The sequence below is a fragment of the Cyprinodon variegatus genome, unplaced genomic scaffold (assembly GCF_000732505.1).
Source record: "Cyprinodon variegatus isolate N-32 unplaced genomic scaffold, C_variegatus-1.0 Scaffold186, whole genome shotgun sequence".
Lineage (NCBI taxonomy): Eukaryota > Metazoa > Chordata > Actinopteri > Cyprinodontiformes > Cyprinodontidae > Cyprinodon > Cyprinodon variegatus.
Window position 1 is genome coordinate 363,257 of NW_015150639.1, and position 18,497 is coordinate 381,753.

General features: G+C 37.3%; 2 protein-coding genes across 3 annotated transcripts in view; one reads left to right on the forward strand and one right to left on the reverse strand.

Annotated features, from left to right (window-relative positions):
• Positions 1-278: 278 nt before the first annotated feature.
• Positions 279-6,089, forward strand: terf2ip (telomeric repeat binding factor 2, interacting protein). The gene is made up of 8 exons (XM_015379130.1): positions 279-499; positions 592-734; positions 1,178-1,413; positions 3,359-3,445; positions 3,573-4,194; positions 4,308-4,408; positions 5,202-5,624; positions 5,700-6,089. Exons 1-8 carry the CDS (start codon positions 288-290, stop codon positions 5,919-5,921), a joined length of 2,046 nt encoding a protein of 681 aa, XP_015234616.1. The 5' UTR covers positions 279-287; the 3' UTR covers positions 5,922-6,089.
• Positions 6,090-10,563: 4,474 nt separating this feature from the next.
• Positions 10,564-18,497, reverse strand: part of LOC107087549 (intermediate filament family orphan 2-like) — a 30,174-nt gene continuing 22,240 nt past the window's right edge. The window contains exons 3-8 of one of the 2 annotated variants that reach the window (XM_015379195.1): positions 16,486-16,581; positions 15,214-15,384; positions 14,023-14,171; positions 13,403-13,604; positions 13,207-13,305; positions 10,564-11,916 (exon numbers count right to left, since the gene is read on the reverse strand). In XM_015379195.1, the coding sequence (XP_015234681.1) occupies positions 11,683-11,916; positions 13,207-13,305; positions 13,403-13,604; positions 14,023-14,171; positions 15,214-15,384; positions 16,486-16,581 (951 nt within the window). In that variant the 3' untranslated portion in view covers positions 10,564-11,682. The remainder of the gene's footprint in view (positions 11,917-13,206; positions 13,306-13,402; positions 13,605-14,022; positions 14,172-15,213; positions 15,385-16,485; positions 16,582-18,497) is intronic. The other variant, XM_015379196.1, reaches the window with a different exon arrangement.

Consider the following 18,497-nt stretch of genomic DNA (forward strand, 5'->3'; position numbering starts at 1 on the left):
TTATTCTGCTACAAATGATGTTTTTACTATTAATTATGTTGACATGTAAGACTACAGGCATGTTAATTTTTCCCTTGGCCTTAAAGAAAAATGTGAATCAATATTATCTATCACTTTTTACTTGAAGGGAGATGCTTGAAAGACTGAATATTGGTGTATTGCTCTCTATGTGGACAAATTGATGCTGCTGATATTTTTCAGCAAAGTTAAATTTTTTTGCTCAAATATTTCTTCTTTATTTGTTAATTGTTTTTTTCTTTACTTTTCCCCCCAGGTTTCTTTTTAAAATGTCATACAAACAGCCGATTTCACCCGTTCTCTTTTGGACTGTGGAGGGGGAACCCATGACATTCTTCCTACGACCTGGTCCAGTCAAACGTCAGCTGCAGCCACTCATCACATCCGGAGGAGGGATTTTATCTAAGGTGCAGAAGCCAGGAGCTATCCTGCTGATTGATCCTGATGAGAAGACCTCTATTTCTGCATCCGATGCTCATCGGTGGGTGTTGGACATTATTGAAAATATAGTACAGACACAGGAGTGGTATGGTAAACATTATCTATATGACTGATATTTATTTCCATTGCCAGTTATGTTTCCACCCAGTACATCCATGACTGCATAGAGAAGGAGGAGCAGCTGAATTTGGAAGACTACAGGCTGAACCCAGTAGTGACCAACAGAGTCTCTCCAAGATTAAACCGCAGTGGGGGTAGCCCCTCTGCACTCACAGGTGAAACATTCTGGGCCCAAGCCTTTTTTCTTCTATATATTTTGCTTTTTTTGAAAAAAATAAAAACTTTATTAGAAGCTTCTTCATAAGCAGATAAGCTGCTTGGTTCAAACGTCACTGTCTCCATATTACTTCATTCTGTCATAAAAAAAAAATGTCACGGTAAAAAACAAAACATATCTTAGATGCAACCTGTAAAATAAACATGTCACGACTCGTTTCATGTTGTACTTTAGGCCATTTGCATGTGTAATAATCTGCTGAAAACCGAGTGATTATTTTGACCTTCAAATAATACAAAATAGTAGAATATACTAAATAAACTTTAAAGCAGACAAATGCCTGTTGATGATGTTGATGGACATTTAGCTTTAGTTGCATAAAGTTTCTTATTTGTTTTAAACTTGTATTTTATTTCTATGTAATGTCTAATTTTTACTCAGGCAGAGTTGCGTACACCCCTGAAGATGATGCTGCCATTTTGAATTTTATCAACCAGCGCAAGGGAGAGACAGGGGGAAACCGGCTTTGGCAGGAGATGGAGAAGCAGCAAGTGACCAGTCACAGCTGGCAGTCCATGAAATCAAGATACAGAGACAGACTAGCAAAGAAACAGCCTGGAGTTATAGAGACGGAAATTGGAGAAGAAACTGACAAACTGCCAGAGAACGAGAAGGAGGTAATCACAGTGCTGTAAAATTGTTTGTTTGAAGAGGGTCACTCATTGTTTTATCACAGTTAAATATTCCGTGTTATCTAATGTTTTTAGATGCAGATAAACTGGATTTTTCATGATCTGATATCACCAGCTGCTTAATATCATATGTTTTGCTCATATCTTAGAGTTTAAGCTCAAATATTTTTTACTATGAAATGCATTGTGTACCATTAAATTAGTATTTGTATGTCTTAAAAACAAACATACAAAAAAAAGTTTGATTCATTGGTGATGTAGGTCTGTGCTAACACTGAGGCCTCAATCTAATTTATTCTTCTACTTTTCATATTGCTCATTTTTATTCAGAGAAATATACTCTTGAGTTAATACAGAATATTCCCTAAAAAAAAAAAGGGTGATGTAGGAATAGAGCTATCCATGCAGCCTGGTTCTTTTTCAGGGGAAAAAAGCTTAATGTGAGTGGAGCGCAGTTATTTTGAGTCAGCTTATTCAGCTTTATCCGGATTTTTTATTTCAAAACAGGTAACTTAAAGTCGTAGGGAAGCAGCCTTTCCAACCATTGCATTTCAGAATTTTCCCGAGTGGTGCCCAACTTTACACAAGTGAATAAAATAAATGTGATTAGTCGTTTATCAAGGGGGCGGGATGGTTGTGGCGGAAGGTTCGCAAGTTAGCAACTGGTGAGCAGTATTTCCCAATGGGAAATTACATAGGACCAAGTAGCTCTAAATTGATGACCTAGAAACAACCCTGTCAAGGAATGCTATTGACAGTGGAAAGATGCGAGAGGAGAGATTTGTGTCATTTTTTATTTAGAGGAGGAAAAATGGGGACGAAGATGTTGTGGAAGAGGACGCCAGGGCGGCATGAGGCCTTAGTCCTCGACACGGGCGACCTGAGTTCGAATCCGAGCTGTGTTCCTTTCCCGTCTCTCCTTCTCTCATACCTCCTTTCCCGTCAGCCTACTGTCCATAAAAGAAGCCACTAGTGCCACTTTTGCAAACTCAAAAAAGAAAAAAAAAAGTGCACATTCTTAGAAAAACATAGCTAATGGGACAAGCACCTAGAACAGCTTTACGTAAACATATCTCCAGAATGATTGACAATTTTGAGGACCACTTATTTAGATGATCCACGCGGAAATAAAAGATTGTCCTCTATACCTCTAAAAAAGTAACTCCAAATGTGATACCAACTCAATTATTGCTTTTACTGATAATTATGTGTTTGTTTTTATTTTTTATTTATTTTTCTATTCATCTTGCGGATTTGTTTCCTAAAAGGCAAGTGAAAAAAAAGAGGCACTTGACTAAAACCACAGGCCTTGCTAATTGCTGTACTGTTCAAAGAAATAGTCAAAAGGCCATCTTTTTTTTTTTTTGTTGTATTTTTGTATTTTATACACTCTAACAATTTCGCACTTAAAATAAGATGCAAGGAAAGCACATAAACAAGGTGTTGGTTGTCTAAAGCATGTTATTATCATGTTAAGCTTCTGTATTCACATTTTATTTGGAATTAAAGAGATAAAGGGTTGATCAGGGATATTTGTACCTAATATACTCTGAAAAAAGTCTTCAGGCCCCTGTCACACCTCGCCGATTTAGCCAGCGTGCCTGACGTCCCAGAATCTCCTAAAACACTGGCATACGCTGAACTCTAAGTATTTTTATTTTTTTTTCAATTTTGGGCATATACATAGAGTATTCATAACGAGCAGAGCGTATTTCCAACGACAGCCTAACTTATGCTTAACAACCTGCAGCGTTATGCCCATGAAATGTCATAAGCCAGTGTCCTGAGGGGGGCAGCAATGCACCACAAGAAGGAGCAGAAGAGACGGAATAGAATAGAAAATCCCTTTATTATCTTTTCTATTTTAGGCCTTTTTTCTGCTATTGAATACCTTTGGATTATTGGTAGCCTGTCATGTTTGTGCTTTCAGGTGAAATGCATTCAGGAATTTGATGCTGAGAAAAATTCCTGTGAGGCAACCATCACTCCTGCTTCTGCAGATTCAGACCTAACTCAGGTAACTAATGGGATAAGTCCTAACTTATTCGCTTTTTAAAAATATTTAATGTCAGGATTTAAATAAAAAATATTTTGATAGTTTTAAGTCAAGACAAACAGAAAGAATTGCTTTTCTTTTTCCACAGATCGATGAGCAGTCAGTAGCAGCAGCAAGCACATCTCATGATGCAGAAACTAAGAAACCGGCTTATTTTGGGGTGGAAGAGAACCGAACAACTAAGGAAAAACAAAATATAAACATTCAGTCTGAAAGTGTTGAAGGTGAAACTTCTCACTGTCGCATAACTGAGGAGCAGACAGATAACCAAGCCAGCACAGAGATCCTAGAAGCAGAGAGAGAAGCGTCTCCAACACCTGTTTTACCAAAAAGTCCCCCTCCAGCTCAACAGAAATCGTCAAGTAAAACTTCCTCAACTAAAAGACCAAAAAAAAAGCAGGAGCCTTCCCCGTTAACGGAACAACCACGGCGTCGGCTTACACGCAGGCAGCTTGACCTGGAGGCATCCTTTTCATCCCCTGAGTCTTATGTGAAAAAACTAAGATCATCCTCGAGCACCGCTGAGCAGTCAACACCATCTCCTCCACCCTTGAGAAAAAGAAAATATGCCGGGAAGTCTTCTAATCAAAGAGCCCAACCAAGAGAAGAGACTCTTCAGAAGAAAGCCAAAGGGAGGAAGGCAGCAGCTGTGGTGGAGAGTGATGAGGAGCAGGACAGCCATGATGCTGAGGATAAATCAGCACAAGCAGGTTTGGCATCATTACATGATGAAAAAGTAGAGACTCTATCAACTCTTAATTTCTTTTTCACTACCAAGAGTTACTGGATAATGTTCTAATATGTATATATTGTTTTTCCTAAGATGAGCCTAACTCAGCCCCACATAAAGCAACAAAGAAAAAAGAGAAAAGACAGCTGGGAATTCTTGAAATGGCTACAAAGGAGTTTGAAGATGGTTCTGAGGTAGAGCTACAAACACAGTCACAAAGATCAGAGCATATTAGCTCCAATTTCAATTTCTCACTATGCTAGTGTACCATTGATACCATTAAATGGAAAGTGCTGTTTAGAGACTCACCAATCAGATTTTCTTTTGCTGACTCTAATTTCTGTTTCTTTGCTGTCTGATTTGCTAATTACTTTTTTTTTTCTATGTGTAAGGCATTAAACACTGTCTCTGTGGGTCTTTAAAGTCTCTTACAGATGAAAATCAAAGTTTAAGGCTATAAAAATAGTCTTAAATTCATGTAATCATCTTTTATTTATAGTTCTTAATTTTCATACACCCATGTAACACTACATCAGATTTTTCTGCAACACTTAAATTTGATTTTTTTGCAAATATTTCCAATCTAGATTCCTGTGATCCTAGTGCATGACATACACTGCAGCCAGCAGCTGTATACATTGTTTTTGAACCGCTGTGTTTATTTAAGATTCCAGCAGATGATGACCTTAAAAAGATGAAGAAACAAAATGTAAATGATTTATTTCTAGAAACAGAATTAGTCTGCAACCAAGATAAATTGTCTCTGAGGTTCAGATGAGGGTGAGAAGAGTGAACACAGCAAGAAACAGATGCTAAATCAAGAAAATCGTAGATTAGATCAGGGATTAATCCAGTGCAAAAAAATAAACAGGGCAAAAGACTGCAAAGAAAATGGAATTGACTGTAATGCTTCATAAATCATTTATGTGCGTGTGTATGCAGATACATTCGAATGGCAAATTTATTTACACACTTTTTTTTCCATAGTCTGACAAGGATGAGGATTCAGTTCTCCTCAACAACGACGGAACAACTTCATCAGCAGGCGCTCCGGAGCCATCAGAGCCGACCCCACATCCGCCCGGTGCCGAGTCTCCCCCTGAAAGCAGCGGATCCAGCCCGCAAAGAACTGTACCAGAAAGCCAGGTCTCCAGTAGTAACTCTGTTCCAAACAATAGCTGCCCCGATGCTGGTTCTTCCCGGCCCATCAGAGCCTCTTCAAAGGCTCACCTGTTCATATTCGACAGTGAATCTCAGCAAGATGACTCTCAGTCTGTGGTTGGTGAAAGCTCAGCAGCTCCATCTCACTCGTCGTCATCAAAGGACAAGGACGCAACCTTTTCTCTAACTCAGGTGCAGTTAGAGGAGGACAAGCAGCGAATCCGAGAGCTGATGAACCAGACCAACAGGGTGAGTGCTGCAGCTGGCCGTTGTACTCCAGTGCTGTCACTAAGTTTATAGTTTCTTTTGAATTTGTCTTTCTAGGACTTGGTCAGTGTGACCAAAGCTTTGCTAAAGACCAGCGGAGACTTCGCTTCTGCAGTTGATTTGCTTTTGAATCCGTCATTTGTCTCTGCACCTCTCTGGAATCGCCATGACGATGGTTTGTTGCATTCAACCGATCCTACTGTCCGTCGGATGCTGCAGGAAAAGTACGGTGAAGAGAGCCTGGCCAAGAGGATTGCTTTTCTTGAAGTGGAGGGCTAAAAGTTATCCAATATGAAAGATCTGGACATTATGTGCTTGATGCACGCTTCGTGCGTGCAAATCGCTCATAACTAGTATAAATTTCCACCTGAAGTTTATCTTTAGCTAAATTTGACAAACTGGGAGTACTGTCCTTGCAAAATAAATCAGCTCCTACTTATTCAATCAGAAACAATAAATGTCTATTTAAATTTTAACTCTTTATAAATGACAAATTTCTTAAAGTTTTATCAAGATTAAGCTGTTTTTACCTATTACACTTAATAAGTACCATTGAGATTGGAATATTTGGGGGTGATCGGTTTTGATGATTTTAGCAGGTGTGCTCTGAATTTGCTTGATTTAATAAATTTGTGGAAAAAAATACTGTTTAAGTTTATTTTTTTTACTCCTTTAACAGATTAGGCAAACCAGTGCTATAAGGGAAAAGAACTCTGATATCACTAAATGTTTACATGCTTTGAAAGAGAAAATAGATTATTTGCATCACAAAAAAACCCCTGAAAATTGTGGGTTTATTGTTTAAATGACAAAGTTTGTCTAAGCTATGAACTTGTCAGCATATTTCTGAATTATCTTGCATGAGCTTGGTTTTGAATAAACATACCCTGCACACCTTAACTGAAACTTGTCACTATAAAAAAAATATATATTTATATTTATAGTTTAACTATTCTTTACTGATCTGTGTTGGCCTCAGCCTTCCTCTACGCTGTCGTCTGCTACTTACCTGACCAAATCAATATCCCCGAAGTTTATTTAACTTGATGCTATATTCTGATTACAAAGTTTTCCTTTAAGTTTTTGAGTAGTGTATATATATATATATATATATATATATATATATACACACACATCCACAAGCATGTTCCACCTGGACAGGTTGCCAGTTCATCACAAAGAAGAGCAACCACATACTCACACCTAGGGGTGGACAGCAACTCCTTATCAATTTATAGTAAAATACAACTTTATTTAAAAACAGTGTTATGACTTTTAACCGTATTTCCATTGTTTCAATAAACATAACAGGGGTTACATTGATTACAGCATTTGTCAATGACTGATGTTGCTGTTTCTGTGTAATTCTGCATGTCTAGTTAAATGAGCTCTAAGAAGTTGGTAAAATAATCATAAGGTTGTAAAGGCTTATGTTGTGGGTTTTCCTGGCAGTCTTATCTAAGGCCTTTCTTTTGTTTTATACTGATATTGTAATAATATCACAGCAGCCAAAATAAAGAAATATATTTTGTTAATTTAGAATCTCCAAATGGTAAATGGCCCAAACTTAAATAGCACTTTTTCATTACATTCAGTCATTCACCCATTGATGGTGTCAAGCTACATTGTAGCCACAGCTAACCCGGGGCACACTGACAGACTTCTTTGCCAGAGGAAGGCAATGTAGGTGAAGCGTCTCTCCTAAAGACACAATGACTGAGACCGAGTGAGCAGGGATTTAAACCAGCAACCTTCGAATTACAAGCATCACCTGTCAGTCGTGTTTATGGAGGGGGAAACCCTTCTGCAGAGACCTCCAGACTGGAATTTTAACCCAGGACCTTCTAATTTTATTAGAATCATATAAACACCACAGTCTCTGAAATCACTCTTTAAAGGAATAATAACATTTAAAAGATTAAAAAAAATACAATGCACAACATTTTATTACCAATCCACCACTTTATTTAACATTACCCTAAAATGAACTAAATACATTCATCAGTTTTAAACTAAGACAGCCCACCACCCTCATGAGTTTACCATATAAATAATTTCAACAAAAATATTAGAAAAAAATAATAAACTTACAAATCTAAGAGTAAAGAATATAAATAAACAACAGCCAATTGAAATTAAGATATTACCTTTGAGGCAAAATAAACATCAAAACAGGGGACTTGATAAAAGTTCAGCATCTTCTATGCAAATATTGCTGCAGCTTGGACCTTCCTAAAACAGCAGAAATGTTTACTAGCAAAGATTAAATTTTAACGAAAAAAATTCCCAGACTTTATCAAAAAAAACATCCTTGTATAAAACCCCATTTTTTTGTTTAGTATGAAACATTCATATCACGCAAATTTACATACGCCTTGGTGGCAAGCTTGAAAACTTGTTTAGTAAAGCAAAAACTCACACTTAGGTTCCCAGCATGTAACCAAACACCATGTGTCCCTGCGTTTTTAACAGCTACATTATTTAAGGTCTTTAGAGGCTTCCAGTAAAGCTACATTCAGCAAATAAGAGCTAAAGCTTTTTTAACTAAAAAAAAGGAAACCTGCTTTGACTGAGAGGGTCAAGATGTTATACCTGACATTTAGTACTTAGCAGGAGTTTTGGACAATGGAAAAAATCAGTGGTTGGCATGTGCACTGGGAATGAGTTTACACAACTTTACCAAGTCAGAATTATTAATCCTGGGTTTATTCTTTATGACAAAGAAGATTGCTTAGGTTGGCTGGTAACGTGATGATCGGAGGAGCCAGAAATACATCAGACCTGTGGTTCATGAATGCTACGTCCATACAGTCATTAAGTAATGTGAGTAATGTCCAGCAGAAACAACAGAATGGCTCTTTGTTATTGATCAGGCTGGTTTTATACAAACAGTTTGACATATTCCCCCTTAAGCAGACTGCTCTAAAACGTTCTCTTGAGTCAGTTGTTAAAAAAATAACTGCAAAAATGTTATGTTTTAGGTTATTAAAAGCTAAAATAGCAACAAAGCTTAATGGTTAACACAGTTTGGTTAAAAAGAATACACATTTTCTTAAATGTAAAATATAACGAGACAGTAAACAGTCAGAAATACATTTGTTTTGCTCAAAGTATATGTTAAAAGAGACCCAGAACTTCTTTCCCACTTATAAACATGCTTCATCATATTCTGCCCACCGAAAATCTTAAAGATAGAAGTAGCTCTTAAACTTGGATCCATTAAATCACATTTAAAAATAAACATATGATTAAAACAAACAAAAAAGCCTTTTGTCTCTCCATCCATTGATTAGAATCTGTGCTGAATTATTTTACCATTCTGCAGCAAAATGACAAACAAAAAAAAGGCCTCTGGGGTATATCCAATCGCATGCTGACAGACATTAAGTACAGACTGAGGTTTCTAGCCCTGTTCTAAGAAACGAAGCAATAAGGAATCTGCTCTCCTGCAGAGGACTCTGCAAGACAGCATGATATTGACAAGTAAAATTACTATTTTTTTAAGCTTAAAAAATAAAATATGCCCTTTGGTTTCAGCATAAAAATCAGAAATGAGTTGTGTCCCATTTTCAAGCAACTAAGTGTTGATTTGTGCAAATTAGGGGCACAACGCACGAGTGGCATTTCCACAGTGAAGCAGATGTGAGTAACAGCAGAGCACTGCCTGCATCAATAGCAAGCTAAACCTGGCAAACAATCACTCTGCCTTGGAAAAGCAGTCATATTTTTTTAACTTTTTTCACCATTTATTATGATACAGCCACAATCATCAATGTGTTTTATTGGGATTTTATGCATCAGCCCTAAAAAGGCGAGCATGAAGCAGCCAAGAGAGCTTTGGTTACTATAGATGAGCTGCAGAGAGCTACAAACTTGGACAGGACAATTATTCTTTTTGTATTCTGCAACTCCGGTTATTTAGAGGAGATCAGATGGAAATATTTGTTATCTATATAAAAAAAATAATGGTAAGGCAGAAAAATAATAAGCATCACCATAAAAAACTTTCAATTAATGGGGATTTTTTTTCAGCAGCCAAGGATAAACCTATTAGAGGCTGCAAAACACTTGAGTATGGAGAGCTACCAACCCTACACATACATTTATTTAGGAACTGTGGCAAGACTTCAAAAATTAATGCTAACTGAAACTCTACATCCAGTTTCTTTTAGTTTGGCATATTTTGAAAAGATGAATGTGCAAAAGTTTAGCCTCTAATGCAAACATGGAAAGGACACTCCAAAAGATTTGCAGGTTCTGCAAAGATGTAATGCAGAAGGGCAGAACATCAATTCCTGACACACTTTTCAGATTTATATTTTTAAAGAAATGACAATAATGACATTGTCAAAATGTAAAACTAAGTATTTTATTGCTTCTACCTTAGAATTATGGATACTGACATAGATTTTTACTGATATGGAGTTTTGTGTTGGTGAACCACATTCAATCCCAATAAAATATATTTAAGGTATAGTGGAGGATTTTTATGAATTTTTGAAAATACCCGCCCTCTCCACCTTAAAAAAAATGCACCTGCACAACCCTGTCTTCGCTCCCAAGAAGGAACGCCTATTAAACTGTGCAAGAGCAGGCAGGAGCTTATTTCTGCTTGTGCACCCTCTGTTTAAATGTTGCTGTTTGCATTGCTCCAGGGGGGGATTTACCATTAGGCAATACTAGGCAGTTGCCTAGGGCCCCAAGTTCCTGGGGGCCCCATAAAACTCTGTATCCATGTATGGTTAATACAACTAATCCTTATTTGTGCACATTAATTATGTTTTTGATAAAAATCCTTTGGCTAAAATGCCATCAGAACGCTGATAGAGAGGAAAAAGGGACAAGAAGAGAGGGACAAAACCTAGAACAAATAATGGATGTCTTTTCTATTAACATTTCTCTATCTGTAGAATGGGTCTGTTTTATGGGTTTTCTTCTCAGGGGGCCCCCTGCCTGTCTTTGCCTAGGGCCCCAAATTTCCTAAATCCGCCCCTGCATTGCTCATACAAGCTTACTTTTCAAAAGAAGATTTTGGATTTTTCCACTATTGTATGTCAGATTCACCATCGGTAAGTGAAAATGGGGACGAACACGTAGGACAACCTTTCGTAAACATATCACCAGAATGATTGACAATTAGGAGGACCACTTATTTTGATGATCCACCTGGAAAAAGAACATCCTCCACTATACCTTTAATGTTTTTGATTGAAATGTAACAAAAAGTGAACAAGTTTAAGGGTCACAAATACTTTCGCAAAGGCCTATTTTATGATATTATTATTTTTTTTATGAGCACTAATCCAGTTGATACCCCCAACAAAGATAGTAAAATAAAATAAAAAATACCTGCTTTAATTAGAAGAGGCAGATGGCTGTAAGATAAGCAAAGAAGGGTAGCAACCAGTTCAAAAAGCAATAAGGCTGGCTAAATTGCATAGAATTCAGTAGTGCACCGGTGCATTTACAAAAAAGGGCTGTGCTCCTTTCCTCTGTTGACTTTGGCAAGCCTGCAGAGTTCCCTTGATAAAAAGCAGAACTTCAACACCATTTCTTTCCACTTCTCTTTGTCTCCATGACAGAAGACACTTAAACCCGAACACTTAAATTTGGACTCTGAATACCACACCTGGGATCAAATCACACAAAAAATCAATCAGCAGAAACACGTTTCTCAGTCTCACAGATGTATAGTTATAGTTTTGGTGAATTTTTGTTGGAGTACAATATGTACTGTATTCAATTCCTTTAGAATAAAAGGATCTTAACTGGATAAAAAATACTTTTCCGCTTGTTTAAAATATTTTTTTCCCCTCCTCTGCAAAATGATTTGAAGCCCTGGAATCAGCAGCGAGAAAGAGAGCACAGCTTGGTGTCTGCATTCAGGAAGCAGAGACACCCCCACCACCAGCAGAAACAGTATAAAAGCACCAGTAGCCTGCACCATGTTAAGCTTATTCCACCTCCGGCCAGGATGACACTGTTCATATCTAAACTCCAATGACAACAGGAGATGGGACAAAACCCAGGCACACAGCCATCAGCTGAGCGGGACTTCAGCCTCTGCATCCTTATCGGAGATCTCATCCTGGATCTCGTCTGTGTTCCCTGAGTCGCTGCTGGCCACCGAGCTAAAAGAAGGAGAATTCCTGCCACCTTTAATCATCCGTCGACAGGTCTCCATCTGCACATCCAGGCCTCTTTTCATGCTGCACATTTCCATGTACTCGTGCAGGTGTCGGGTCATGTCGCTCTTTGCTGTGGCCAGTTCCATCTGAAGAAATATCAACATGATTAGCTGATGACGTGTTGAATCAGACTCCTAAATGCATCCAAAATGCAAATAAGGAATTACAACATTTCATCTGACTTTGACTTGGATGATGTAATGTATGAAGAAAGCGTCCTAATAATAATAACATCTAAGCTAAAAATATTTATTCCAAAAGTTTCAAATGCATGAAATGACTAAATCTTGCAAAATGGTGTCATGGACATTGATTTTAAAACTATTAACTATATCAACAAACCTACTTTTTTTTTTTTTTTGAGGTGTGATTCCTTGAAGCCCCTGGCACACCTTAACGGCATAGCCAGTGTTTGCCTAAGGTCCTAGAATCGTCTAAAATACTGACATACGCTGATCTTTCTATGTATTTTTTCAACTCTGGGCGTATACATAGTGTTTTCACATCGAGTCGAGAACTTATGTCCAACGACAGCATAATGCCCATGAAACGTCACAAGCCAGTGTCCTGAGGAGGGCAGCCATGCGCCCGGAGGGACCCGGCCTGCATAAAAAGATGTCTTTGATTACGGTATTAACCTAGCTGCTGTTTCTTTATATAAAAAGAAAAAGAGAGACTGCAGAAGGTTTGCAGTCAGCGTCATGTTTGGTAGGAAGCTTGTTGGGCGTTAACGCGGGCGTGAACCATTACTCTCACCTTCTCGCTCAACCTATGATGGGGATGAAGTCTGGAGGAGTACAGATGGTTTCCTCCTGTGAACCCCCTTTTATACCAAAGTGCTGCCGATAAGCCATTATACAGTAGCTGTAAGTTAGAAATGCGTTCAGCTGTCAAATATCATGCATAAGTTACTCATTGTTTTTGGATAAGCTAGATGAAACGACTTATGAATAACCTACACTTAACGTATGTCAACAATCACTGGCTGAAGGTCAAGGTGTGACAGGGGCTGAAGTAAAACGGGTGTCAGCAGGAGAAAGCCAGATTGGTTGGTTTTAGTCCTGAATCGAGGATAACTGGTCTTGTCCATACAAACCTTTGCATGTATGTTTTGTTGCTTTTGCAGATGTTTCCTCAGATTTATTTAAAGCCTCTGTAATCCGGATGTCACTATAATACTGACAATAATAAAGAAACTAAAAAACTTAAAGCACCAACAATTGTTTCTTGTAGGCAGGATACAACTCAATACAGTAGTTCTTTTTGGATTGAGCAGAGATTGACTTAGATTTCTAACTCTTGTGTGTTGTTGAACGCTTTCTATGAGATGTCAGGCTCTCTTATTTCATCACATAATCATATGTGTTTCAGTGTACCTCAATCTGTCCGATGGTCTCCTGGTATTCCTTCTCCCTGTTTTTAAATAGTGACTCTGTTTCATCGATGAGGCTGCCAAGACTTCCATCCTGCGAATCCTTAGAAAGCACAGACAGAGGCCTCATTTATCACGCACGAGTTTATATCTTACTGGTACAAGTCTGAAGAAAGTGTTTTCATTCAGACTGGGCTTACCGGATCAGCAGCCTCGGCGCTGGCTTCGCAAGGGCAGGCGGCAGTGCAGGTCGTTGCAGCGATGGTGCATGGCATGTTGTAGTTTGTGAAATCCTCCCACAGCAACAGGGTCTCCTCGTTTTCCTCCCATGTCAGACTGTCGCAGTCGTCGTCGATTTCAAATGTCTCACGCCTAGCAACAAATGAGTTATCTGAGCAATGTCTGCGTGGGACAGGGACAGAGAAAAAAAAGGAAAAAGGAGAGAGGAAAAGGGAGGAAAGCATAGAAAAGTGTAACAGCCAGCAGGTTCAGCAAAGGTTGCATGCAAATAGGAAATTAATAAGTCAAAATAAGACATTTATTGCGAATATTAGCAGTAAAGGGTGCAGCCGCAGTAGCTCATAATATTATCACAAAATATTGGTCAACTGTAAATACATAAAACATATAAATGCCAACATAAACACCAAAAAAAAAAAAAAAAAAACGTGCAGATTGTTAGTTGCGATATTAAAAATGAACAGCAGAGGGAGATAAAGAAATGCACACAACCAAATCTAGAAAGTCCAAATTGCAAAATGCATTCAGTTTGATTCCTACTTTCCTTGTGGAGCTTTATAAGGAGGGAGGTGTCACTTACAGCTGGTTGAGCATGCGCTTCATCTCATCCGTGATGTTGAGCGATCCAGGGACCTCCTCCTCAGAAGTGCTTGGCTCGGCATCCATTTCGGAGTTCTCCTCATCTGAGATGGTCTTACGTTCCTTTCTCCTGCAGCAGGCCATGGCACCCTGCAGAAGACACAACTCGCTCTGCTTAGACTGGGCTTAAACACTGTCATCTATCTATTACTGTCTGTATTACCATTTGTTTTCCCTTTTTTAGCTAAAGTGCAGAACTCAACCAGGATAAAGCAATGTTTAGATAAATAAGTAACTTCAGGTCCTATCATTTCTTGCTCTTTTGTGTCCCTTTGAAAAAAAAATGCTTCTTAAAAAATTGCTGAAAACAATATTCCTTAGTTATTATTTGTTTGGACTTAATAAAAGGTAGTTTTAATGATTAAAGCCTCATGTTTTCTTGAGAAAACACACAATTCTAAAAAAAAAAAAAAAAGTATATTTTTTCATGCTTTACATGAAAGCCTACAAGGGTTAAAGCTTTTATCCGTATCTATTTTCATATTTTTTTAAAGGTGCATGAAGTTGTTGATGAAAAAAAAAACAAAAACAAAAAATGCTTGTCCCAGATTAAAATTCCATGATTAAACTAGCATAAATTTAAATAAATGTTTAGATTTTTAGCAAATTCATTAAGATTTTTTAAATAAACTGTTTCACAAAACATTTACACAAACAGGTTTAAAGAAATGAAAAATGTAATTTTGAACAAATAAGAGTGAAAGAAAAAAGACTGAATTGTAGCCTCAGTGTGAGCAAAGATATATCTTGAAGTTAATGACAAAAAGATCTAATGACAGGACATTTTTAGCTTGAAAAGTATAGAAAAAACTTTCATATACACTAAAATATACTGCCTGCCAAACTTGCATGTCCTTTAAGTCCTTTAAGAAAAGCATTAAGTATACAAAAATAATTTACATGTTTCTACACAGTTCCAAGTGCATAAGTGAGCATGTACGTTTGCACCTTTCGGAGAGGTCAGTAAGTGCAGCATCAGCTGGTGCTGAATGGATCAGTTTAAACCAGGAGCAACTGGCAGCTCTGGTTTCATTACAGCTAAATGTTTTCTCTGTAGAATTTTTATTTATTTATTTATTTTTGCTGCATTTGTTTTCAGCTTTTTTCCCCACAATAATAAAAAAAAACGTGCCTTCTCTGGAAGCGACCTGGCTGGGCTGACGTTAAACATCTTTGACATGTCTTCCGAGTTGCGTTGCTGAGCCACATCGCACAGCTTGGCCGTGATGTCGATACGTCTGCAGATGTCCATGTCAACTCTTCTGGCTTTCTCTTGGATCTTTGTGTCCAGGTCAGACATTTCCTGCAAAATGACGGAGAGCAGTTAGATGAAAATGGATGTTTTTTTTTCTCTATACCTTTTTGATTTTTGTTTTTTACAGACCTAGGTTTCAATAATTTGCGGTCCAAGCATTTTCTTTTACTCTTTTCCTATTAAGTTCTGCAATTTACTGATCGGTTTGCAATAAAAAAAAAATCCTGCCTGCTCATGAAAAGGTATTTCTCAGTGTGATCCTTAGATCTGCATATTTTCATTTATTTGAAATTGGCTACAGAAGCTTGTCATTCTCTTCTTGTTCTGCTTATGTTAGACATAGAAAATTCCATTACAACAGAATCATACATATTTTAATAGGTAAAGAAATAGCAATATTTCTTTGAATATAAAATTATAAAAATGTATTTTAAGCATTTCATAAAAAACATTAGACAAGTTTTCAGGAGCAGACATCAAGCTATAAAAAGACAATCTGCTCTCTGGTGCAACAACTGTTGGATCACCAGATTCAAAATCACATCAACACCCACATAACACATACACCCACTATAACTTCTAAAACACACACAAAAAATATCTATGCTGTCTAAATTTCTGATTATCTGCCACTTACCAGCCTCTGCATTCAAACATCAGGGATGAGGTAAAGAACAGAAAGTACCATGAAAATCGGACAACAAACAGATGGCAAAGTGGAGATAAGCAAGAGATTTTACACAAATAACAGAGCCTGGCTGTTTACTTGTGACCAACAACAGCTTTGAATTCTGTTATGTATTTTAACTTTATCACAGCAAAGCACACCTGTCTGGAAACAATACAGGCTTGTATGGGAAAGGAAGTCCTATAGATCTTAAGCCTCTGCTTTGACGAATGTAGGCTTATCATAGGGGCATTATTACAATTCACATTTTCATGTCAACAAATAAAGCAGGAAGGAAGGAAGGGTGTGTCTTTCTATTTAGACAAAAAAGTAAAATGAGAACATTTTGTCTGATAATTCCTGGGAAAACAGTAAATGCGGCTGTAATGTGGGCTTTGAGTGGAAGAGTAAACTCAGATCTTGATTTATGAAAGGGTGAGGAAGAGACGGTGACATCATCGCAGCAGTGAACAAATACTTACGTCACTCATCAGGCTCTTGAAGACCACAAGTTCAGCCTTGAGTCTGTCTACCTTCTCATTCAGCTCATCCTGGATTTCTGATGAATCCCTGGCGCTCTAGATTGATGACAGCAGAAGAGATTCACTTAAAAGAAAAATGAATATTTCATTTCAAAGTTCCATTACAAAGTTTCTTATAAAGGGGCTCCAAGGTGGCACAGTAAAGGTTCACTTTATATTCCAGGGACAACTTTTTCTGTTTGGTCATTTGCTACATGACAATGTTAGCCTCTCATGTTGCTGCAGCACTATTATGGCAAACAGTTTTTTTTTTACAATGTTACTTTGATTCATTTAGGTTTATTGTCAATCATTTAAAGGTATAGTGGAGGATTTTCTTTTTCCGAGTGGATCATCAAAATAAATGGTCCTCCTAATCGTCAATAATTCTGGTGATATGTTTATGTAAGGCCGTCCTATGTGCTCGTCCCCATTTACACTTACCAGACATGATTTTGACATAGAAAAATTATAAATCTTCTTTTGAAAAGTAAGCTTGTACGAACGATGCAAACAGCAACTTTCAAACAGTTTTCACGAGGAGAAATGGGCTTGTGCACGCTCTTTAATTGTGGGTACAGGGTTGTGCATGTGCATTTTTTTTTTAAGGTGGAGAGGGTGGGTTTTTTCAAAAATTGATCAAAATCCTCCTCTAAACCTTTAAATACGACTGATGTCAACTGTGCTTGATTTTTGCTTCATAGATCAACGTCATTTGACAATGGAATATGAGTCATCATTACCTCGTAAACACTCATTTGCTGTTCCACAATAACCATTCTGTAATGTCATTTAACATACTAGCTAAAGCCTAGATAAATTAATATCGAGCTGTTCTGATCTTGGGATAAATTATATTAGATGTTTACTATTTGGAATACAGGAAACTGTTACAGATGTTTTTTGCTGGCATATGTTTTAATATCCTAAGATGGAAATAAACATTTGTCTTTAGTGATGTCCCATTCCGATATCAACAGTGGATATCATTCCCATACAATATCGGAATCATATCAGAAATAAAAAAAATTGTATTAGGACATATTTACTTATTATCTAAGGGCATTATTAATATTTTGTCCCTTAGCATATTGATATCATCTAGACAAGAAAACCTCAATGTCTCTTTGCTTATACTTGCTGATTATCAACAAGTAATGGGCTTTATTTATTGAGCGTCTGGCTGATTTAAACACTTTGGAAACAGCTGGTGAGTACTGTTCCCATTTTAGTTTTCCTTTATTGTGTGTTTTGTACATTTAGGGCCTGATCTTTAGAGGTTTACTTGTCTGATAAAACATGCAAATGTGCAGAGCAGATCTTCAAAAAGCTGTTAAGTGATTTGCATTTGTATTTACAGCAGACATCTTGTGCGTCTGTTCCTTCATCAATATGCAATATCATATTCTAATAACCAAAGTAGACAAATTCATGGCAGGAGAATATGCAAATGTAAACATTTACCATGTGTCAAGTTTTTCAATCTAAAACACAAATGCAATTGCAGTTTCACTTCTGTTTAAGTGCTTTTTCAGTCGCTGTTGACATAAAAAAAGGCATCAGTAAAACGTCAAAGGATGGGAAGATATTTTTTATTTAGACCCTAAGAATCAACAGACAACAATCAGGCCCTTAGATTAGTTTTATAACTGTTAAAATTTGGTGAAGACCAAATTGTTTTGTAACATCCTTATAAGTCCAAAATGTGAAATAAATAAAGATGTCGTTTTCGAGCATGTCTATATAACAGCAGTTAAATATCTTTTGCACTTGCAATCAAGATACATTGCGAAATTTAGTCTTGCTATAATTTCATGTGAGACAATTGTCTGAGTAAACATGGCTTCAGTATTTGATAAGTCTAAAATAAAGCTGTTCAGTTTCTTTACTACAAGTGGCAGGCTATGCCAGTGTACCATGTTAACATACTGACTCCCATAGCTATGAACAAGAAATGTCTGTCTGACTGTCTC